The sequence below is a fragment of the Echinops telfairi genome, unplaced genomic scaffold (assembly GCF_000313985.2).
Source record: "Echinops telfairi isolate 266 unplaced genomic scaffold, ASM31398v2 ScPeMD7_57;HRSCAF=196, whole genome shotgun sequence".
NCBI lineage: Eukaryota > Metazoa > Chordata > Mammalia > Afrosoricida > Tenrecidae > Echinops > Echinops telfairi.
In genome coordinates, this window is record NW_022103955.1 from 4,544,527 (window position 1) to 4,553,329 (window position 8,803).

Sequence of the window (8,803 nt, forward strand, 5' to 3'; positions counted from 1 at the left end):
ATGATGCCAGCTTCTGTTTTCACACAATTCACTTCGATTTCAAGTGTTCTCCAAATTCTGACTTTAAAAAAATTTTATTTTAAAGAGAATAGGAGGAGAAGTTTTTTTTATATTGCTCCATGGTATTTTTAAGCATGCCACTTGGCATCCAGGAAATGTGTAGCAAACTGAGTTTTTAAATTTATTCTTAAAAACCCTGCCCAATCCCACTGCCATCCAATGTTTATGGGAGCAGACAGTCTTGTCTTTCTCCCCGGGAGCAACTGCAGGATTGAACAACTGACCTTAGGGCTAACAGCCCAACACCTGACCCACAGCACCTTCAAGGCTTTTAAAACATACTCCTAGAAGTTGCTAAATCTTAGAGAATGACACTGGATACGGATGAAAACCTTTGGAGATCTGTGGCCAAAAAAAAAAAGTAGCCTTCAGGAGATGTCATGCAACTTGCACTTTAGAAAAAGACAGGCCACATAGACTGAAAATCTCCTTCTAGAAACATCTGGAACATTTCAGAGAAAAGAGTAAGCCAACTCTCTGTCGATCCCCTCACTCTCGGAAACCTGTCAACATGCCCTCTGGGTTGGGTTTAACACGTTCTTTCTTCCATTGGAAATCCAGTTGACCAAGGACACAAAGAGCTGCTTTCTTGGCTGACAAAACGGAAGACAAAGCATGGGTTGCTTTATTCTTTTCTTTTCTTTTGCCCAGAAAAGAACATTGTAACACATGCAAATGTTCAGGGCAACTCACTGGTCTTCTGTGCGCAGACATCCTTGGAGCATGTGTTTATTTACTTTTTAAACAGTTTTACTTGCACTGCATCCACATATCATACAAATCAGTAATTCGATCATATCAAGAAGGGTGCACAATCATTACCACAATTAATTTTAGACCATTTCTTCTTTCTTGTACTCATTGTTATTCATGCAATTATTTTTTCATTGTGGTAAAGAGATAGATAACAAAACATTCTCCAATTAAACAACTTCTGCAGGTATAATTCAGTGCCATTGATTACACTCTTCATGTTGTATAACCATTATTGATATCCTTTTCCAAATTATTCCACCACCATTAAAGAGATCGTTTTTCCAGCCACGTCATTGACCAGTGGAAAACAAGTGTCCCTTTTCCTGACTTAGCTTCCCACTTGAACTAATTTTCTTTTTAATTTGATTTTCCTATTATGCCACTCTTCCCCCATTCCTCTTTCAGAAGAAACATGAAAAAGTGATCCCAGGAGAACTTTCCTATGGAACAGTGGTTCTCAATCCTCCAGAGAAGATATGGCAACCACTGGAGGCATTCGGGGTTGTCAGTTAAGTGTGCGTGGGGGTTGTTAATGGCACCTAGTGGAGTGTGGCCAGGGATGCTGGTGGACATCCCACAACAGGAGGCAGAGCCCACAGCAAAGGATTATCTGGCCTCAAAATGTCAATAGTGAGGCTGAGAAATCCTGGTTTGGAGCATTTTTCCTGGACTTGCCTTTTGATTCTTTTTGCTGCCAGCCTTGCCTGTCACTAGATGCTAAAGATTTCAGCCCTGCAGCTGAAGTAGCTCAGGCCTTCCACTCTGTTCTGTTGAGCATCCAGCCCCTGGCATTTCCCACCAGACTGCTGCAAATACCTCCTGGCCCAGACCAGTGGCTCCAGCCTGAACCCACCCAGACATTGTAAAATCATCTCTCTGGCTTATCAATGGGGAACTTTTAAGAAATACACCCAGAACTTTAGCTGAAAACCAACTCCTCCAATCCTAAATCTCTGGAGGGCGAGGTCCTGGACTTTATTGGATCTTAAAGTCTTCCAGGTAGCTCCTCTGTGCTTCAGCTATGAAATCCCTGCTCCATGACTCCCTGACACCAGCTGATACACAGGCAAGCCACCTGTCCATCTCAGCCCGCTCAGCTGCCTTTGCTCTCGCTCCCTGTCTTATCCTTTGCTCTACCAAGCTGGACTCTCTCTGTTGTTGTGTGCACCCCATGCAGTCCTGCGCCTAGAGTACTTTCTCCAACCACCCACCGACTCCAAACTGCCCCTGGTAGAAATCCGGTGCACCTGCTAACACCCACTTCAGGTGCCACCACTTCATGTGCCTTTCCTGAGTAGTAATCAATCTCTTCTGAAAGCCCACAGCCTTTCTATCTCGCAAATGGATTTAACAAATTGGATCACAGAGAGTGATTTATAAGCTTTTGTCCTTTACCCTTCCACCACTAATCAAACAGTAAGCTGATTGAAAATGGAGGCTCAGCCTGCCAACCCTCAGCGTGGTGCCTGCACACAGCAGTGGGCAAGTCATACCTAGGGGCCAGGAAAACGGCCTGAGTGAGATGAAGTACCCCGCCACTATACTTCTCAATAACCTGTACCCAAAAGATGCTTCTGCTGATAGCATCAGAGGTGGCCCGACTTTCTCGTGGCCAGTCTGACCAATAGCACTTTTTAGATTTTAATAAGCTCTTTGTAAAGAGTCACCAAAAAAAGAGGAAACCTCAATGAGATAGATTGCCGTGGCGGTTGTAGCAATGGACTCGGACAACAATTGTGAGGATGGCCCGGGACCCGGCAGTGTTTTCGTCTGTTGTACAGAGTCTGGCTGAGCAGAAGCTGACTCGATGGCATTTAATAACAATAACAACAACAATAAGCTCCCTGCAAATCCAGACTAGTGCATGCTTCCCGCGCACCTGGAAAAGACAGGGGGGGGGTGGGGGGGTGAGATTCTCACCTGCAGTAGCGCATAAAGGCTGAGACAAGGCTAGTATGAGGCACAAGGACACCCCTTGGGGCACCTCTGACTTGTAATCTCATTCCATGGCAGCATGATAATTACTTTATGAAGATTTTTCCATCTCTGTCATCCCGTACTTGAGAAGGATGATGTAAAACTCCGAGTGTCAGTGAATGAAACAGGCACCACCAGGTTGACCTGCAGACCTACCCACTCCGGAGTTGCACAACAACCAGAGTAGGCACAAAGGCCACAGGCCAAGGAAAGCCAGAGAGTCACAGAGCACTCAGGGGTCTGGACAGAGAGCGAGTCGACCTGGCCGACTCCTATTTAGACTTGTAGTCTCCAGAAGTGAAAAAATAAATGTGAGTTCTTCTAAGCCACCATTTATGATGGCTGTGGAGAAGCACACTGGGGACCGACAGCACGACTATAGAGGTCTCAGAGCCCTTTTATATTCCATCGATTATTGCGTTCCATCCTGGCTGCAGCAGGGCCACGCCCACCAGAAGAGTAGAATCCAGCTGTCATCTTGGCTAATCATCACGTTTGCTTGACCAGCAATCCAGAAGAATCTATTGGGAGCACTCAGTGGCTTTCTGAGCTTATAGCTAGATTATTGGCCGATCACTCTCTTATTAAAAAGAATTGGGGCATGTGCAGGTGGGAAAGGAGGAAAAGGGAAGGATGGGAAAATGAGTTGCCAGAGACAGAATCCTTATAACTCTGGATTTGGAGTCAGAAGACTAAAGTTCCAATCCAGACCTGCCAATCGCTCATGGCTTAGTTTTGGGTGAATTTTGAATTCGCTTTGGCCTTCTTCCGCCTCCTTTTTTAACTGGAAAATTCAATAGGTATATTGAATCCCTGGGGTATGGTGTTTTTGTTTTTGTTTTTTTTTGCAAAGCAGTGTGCTAAGTCCTGGAGATAGTACACAGATGCATCCATGGGGCCTCTGCCCATGGGATTTGCCCAAAGGGAAGGTAGTTGGTCCTTGTCTCTTGACAGTCACTGAAGTAACTGCACCCGCAGGGGACCCAGTCCTACCTGCTTGCTCTCACAGACGGCTGGGAGGATCAGATGAGACAGCGTTCAAGGTCAAAGCTCCATACAGAAGCTGACATTGGAATGACTGGCACCCTAGACCTGTCGGTGAACAGGGGAACAGGAATGATTCTGAGGGCCCGTCGGATTTCCAAGCTGCTGAATGTTAATGTGACATTTATTCTTTACATCCCAAGTGTCTGAGAGGTTTGAAATATATTTTATGCACATGATGAATTACTATAACCCAAGAAATTATTTCAGGTGTGTGTTTTGAATTCTGCTTTTCATCTTGCGCTGCAGGTGGCTGGGTTTTTACAGTCTCTTATGGGCTGCAAAGAGCATGCCAAGTGCTTCCAGAAAGAGCTAAGAAATGTAAAAATTATATGTTTCTTTACTTCTACACACAAAAGTGCTTTTCTTAAGTGTAAATAAAAGCAGTTGGGCCTTGCAGGGGGGTGGAAGTGGGGGATCCAAGCAGGAGAAGAGATTGGAACAAAACACACTTCGCCTCCATCTCCTGGTTTTCCTGTGTTTGCTGTATGTGTCATAGGAGAGTGAGCAGCTCATGCGTGTGTTTAGCTCATGCCACGTGCTCAAGCAATGTACGATTTGGTTCAAGAGCAAATGAACAACCCAAATCCCTTCATTGATTACTTTAAACCAAACAAGAGGGACTGAGGGATCCTGCTTGGACTGGACTGAACCCAGGGACAAAAGGGGTTTGGTCGACTCCAAAGTAGAAGTGGTGCTCTCGTGCCTGTCCCTGCCCTACATCTGCTTTAGGAGAGATACAGAGTGGCCACAGTATCTTTCCAAGGGATTTTCCTACTTCCTGCCTCCTCTTGTTTGAGAGTGCACTAAATATTAGCTTTTCTTGGAAGTAGCTATAGCTATCATGGCAAGCTATACAGCAGCTGATTGATATAGAATGATATCCAGTGCTTATTGTAGCTTTCTATGTGCCAGGTACTGGACTAAGTACATTGCACACACTGTCTTTTGATTATCACACTTACTGTACTACTAGGGCTCATGAAGTCTAAACACAGCGAGAAAAGAGCAGAGTTCAATTCGATTCCAGTTCTATCTGATTCCAGAGCCATGATCACGGCTCTGGAACTCTCCAACACAGCTGGTACTCTAGAATGTAATGCACAACTCCTCCTTTAAATTTAGAGTCCAAATACTCTGAGTTGTGGGCCCTGGATCTCTCAAAGCTTAGCAAGCTCTGTTTCTTCAGAAAACTCCAAGTCAGGGTGGTTTCAGTAAGAGAAGCTTATAGTGACAGTGTGGAAATCATCAGATTTAGCCTGAGCCAGCAAGTGCCTGGGTATGGTGGTCCTATCCTTGCACATGCAGTCTACCCTGTGCTGCCGGGATCCCAGTCTACCTGGATGCTAAGGTAGGAAGGAGGCTTCTTTCCAGGCCATGTTACTTCGTTTTGACATTTACTTACCAGAAAACCCCTTAGCTTCTCTCATGCCTGCTCTATAAGGTACAGACTGATTTCCGGAGACATTTTAAAGATTAAGAATAGCATGTTTACAGGACCTAGCCCAGTTCTTGTCCCAGAGTTGGCACTTCATAACTGGAAGTTATTGAGAGCAAAGAGTCTCTCTGAGGGTCCAACAACTTAGGCTGAAACATCAGTGTAGCTGCTTCTAAACCATATGACCTTGGGCAAGTCAGTCAGTTTCTAACTCTAGGGTTCACCTATCTTTTAGGACTGTTAAGGGGATCAGTACATACAATGGTTTGGTTATTTGGGCGGGTTGGTGCACATATTCTCAGTACCCTATATACATTAGTTGTCATCATCATCACCATCATTAGCTCATTCCTATGGCAACTGGTTATTTATTTGGTCAAAAAGTTTTGTCTGAAAAAGTGGAGCTAAACCAGATTAGCATATGAATGGGGAGAATCTCTCCTTTGCAATTGGAAATATGATCTTTATCCCATGAGAAAGATATCCTGTCTAAATGGATAATTTTCATGAAATGATGTCATTTAATGAATTCTATAAAATATGTTATTTAGGAGATAGGAGAATATACCTACCAGTTAACAAGCCCAGAAAGGCTCCTTAGCAACTGCTGGAAATATTCCACTAGAAGGGAGACTCTGTACTTCCTGGCCGCAAGAAAAAATTAATTTAAAAGCTAAGCAGACCAAAGTTTCTTAAAGTGGGAGCACAGCCACGCCTGCTGACAGATTTTCTTTATCATTGACCAGTGGCATGAGCCTCTTTGGTGAGCTTCACTCCTCCCTGATGCTTGATTTTTTTTTTCCGGCCCCTAATGACCAAGGCACCCAAATCTCTTACCTCACTGGTTTCTGGGGGCCCTCCTTGGATAACAGATCATTTGGGCAGGTTGGTGCACATATTCTCGGTACCCGATATACTTTTCACCATATTTTTAGCCCTCCTCCTTTCCTGCGTTGTTCTCTGCACCCCCCTCCTGCCATCGTGCCCCATCACCCCATATGGCACACGTGTACAAAGAGTAGTACTGCCAAAGGAACAGAAATACCTACGCAAAAGGTGGTTTTATTTTATTTTCTTCAATGTTTATACTTTTGTTGTATTATAATACTTTCCCCCCAATTCTTTTCTACTTACTCATCCAGTGTCTTTTGGTGTGAAACTACCCTCCTAAAAATACACATTCCCATTAGGCAAAAACGGGAAAGCCTGTAGATTTCAATATTAGCTCCACATGCACCAAAAATAAGGCCCCCCCCCCATTTTCCTCTGAGTACACAGGCCTGCTCACAGTCATGCTGCCATAGACATAGAATTTCAGTACCCACACCTAAGCCACACCAAGTCTTTTGTCTCTTTTGTCCCTACTCTTCCCTGCAAATCCACCCATTATTTCTTTCTGCTCTTTTTGTCCTTGTAAATATATATTTCCATGAATCCTATTAATTCTGATTACTGAAAGACAATTATGGCAGGTATAATTAAGTTAAAATGTAATGTCACAATTTGATCTCCATTTTGACCTATTAAAAGTTATTTCAGTTTTTAATATTTTCTGATTTCTTTTTGATTGTGGTTTCTCTATGCTGTCCAGTCATTGCTGTTTTTTCTGTTGTTCTTTGTTTCTTGGTTTTGTTTTGTATGATTTTCTGTATATGAGGCAGGCTATAACTCATAACTCACAGTCTATAAACACAGTCATAACTCACAGATTTATCTATCCTGAGATTGTATACAGAAAATTATACAAAACAAAACAAAGAAACAAACAAACAAACAAACAAACACAAAAACCAACAATGACTAGACAACATGTAATCTTAATCAAAGAGAAACCTTAATCAAAAAGAAAGCAGAAAACATAAAAACCGAAATAACTTTTATATAGGTCAAAGGAGAGACAAAATATGGTTATGCATTCGGTTATGATCCACACGGTGGGTAGTTTGAAACCACCAGCATATCCGCATGAGAAAGACTGGGCTTTCTATACACATAAACAGTTACAGTCTCTGAAGTCCACAGAGGATTGCTTGAGTCAGCATTGACTCCAGGGCAGTGAGTTATGAGTTACAGACACAGTAACTGAATTAATAATTACCTAAGGGTCATGATAGTGGAGGATGGTGGGGAATGGGAAGCTAACAATAAAATATGAGAAGAAAATGATTTGCAATTGATTGTAGTAATGATTTTACAACTATTCTTAATTTGATTGAATGGTTGATTAAATTGTATGATATATGAGGTATATGACAATAATGTTTTAATATCATTTAATGAAGGACACAACGTTCTTAAAATGTAATTTAAGTTAAATTTTTCTTTTTACTAAAATGGTTAACCCTACTCCAGAGGCCTAAAGATACACCTGTCCTCTGTGACAAAATCCCTGTTAATTAACTGTTGACGCAGGGATTTGAAATGCTAACTTTTCAAAAGTTAAAACAGTCCTTGGCTCCAAAAAGCATAAGAGTTTTCCATAGGAAACCTTTCCTACCTGTATTTTTGGTTATGGAACCAGGAATCCTTCCAACCCAGATTGTTTAAAATTTAAACTCTACATTTAAAGTCTGAAATGTAAATGGAAGAAGTGGTTCCCAAAAATAAAACTGAAATCACCTTGTAGCTTCCAGAACCTGAGAAACCAGTCGGTCTGGTGGTCACTGGCCCTTCTGAGAGCCTCAAGCAAGCTTTTACATTTCAGACCAGGTATGTCTTTAAAGGTAACAAATAAACCATATCTTTCATATATATTTCTTATCACTGTATTGGTTATTTAACATTTTAATACAGGAAAGTTTAAAAATAAAATAAAGCAGAGGCGGCTCTCCCTTCTCTTCTTTGGCGCTGTCCATGGAGAAGGCAGCTATCTCCCACCGGCATCATGGCTGCCCTCAGACCCTTGGTGAAGCCTAAAATTGTAAAAAAGAGGACCAAGAACTTCATCTGGCACCAATCCTATCGCTATGTCAAGATTAAGTGCAACTGGTGTAAGCCCAGAGGCATTAACAACAGGGTGCGGAGAAGATTCAAGGGCCAGATCTTGATGCCCAACATTGGTTATGGGAGCAAAAAGAAAACCAAGCACATGCTGCCCAGTGGCTTCTGCAAGTTCCTGGTCCACAACGTCAAGGAGCTGGAAGTGCTGCTGATGTGCAACAAGTCTTACTGTGCAGAGATTGCTCACAACATTTGCTCCAAGAATCGCAAAGCCATTGTAGAAAGGGCAGCCCAGCTGGCCATCAGAGTCACCAATCCCAACGCCAGGCTGCGCAGCAAAGAAAATGAGTAGATGGTCCATTTGCAAGTTTTATTTGGGCTCAATAAAACCATAAATGAAAAAAAAAGCAGAGGCAAAAATAGCTTCTATTGACATCTGATGTAACTACTTCAAAATCTTTTCATTGTGAATATGTATATATGCATATTAAGGAGCCTTGGTGGCACTGTTGTCTATGCATTGGATTTGCTAACCACAAGTTTGGTGGTTCAAACCTACCGGTTTATCCTTGAGAGAAAGATGAAGCT

At 42.6% G+C, this 8,803-nt stretch overlaps 1 protein-coding gene across 1 annotated transcript; it reads left to right on the forward strand.

The window, feature by feature from the left end:
- Positions 1 to 8,135: 8,135 nt before the first annotated feature.
- Positions 8,136 to 8,573, forward strand: LOC101661809 (60S ribosomal protein L32-like). Its single transcript, XM_045290824.1, has one exon. It carries the CDS (start codon positions 8,160 to 8,162, stop codon positions 8,565 to 8,567), a length of 408 nt encoding a protein of 135 aa, XP_045146759.1. The 5' UTR covers positions 8,136 to 8,159; the 3' UTR covers positions 8,568 to 8,573.
- Positions 8,574 to 8,803: the final 230 nt, after the last annotated feature.

Coding starts and splice junctions, on each gene's coding strand:
- LOC101661809 (XM_045290824.1), top strand. CDS start 8,160: ATGGCTGCCCTCAGACCCTTGGTGAAGCCTAAAATTGTAAAAAAGAGG.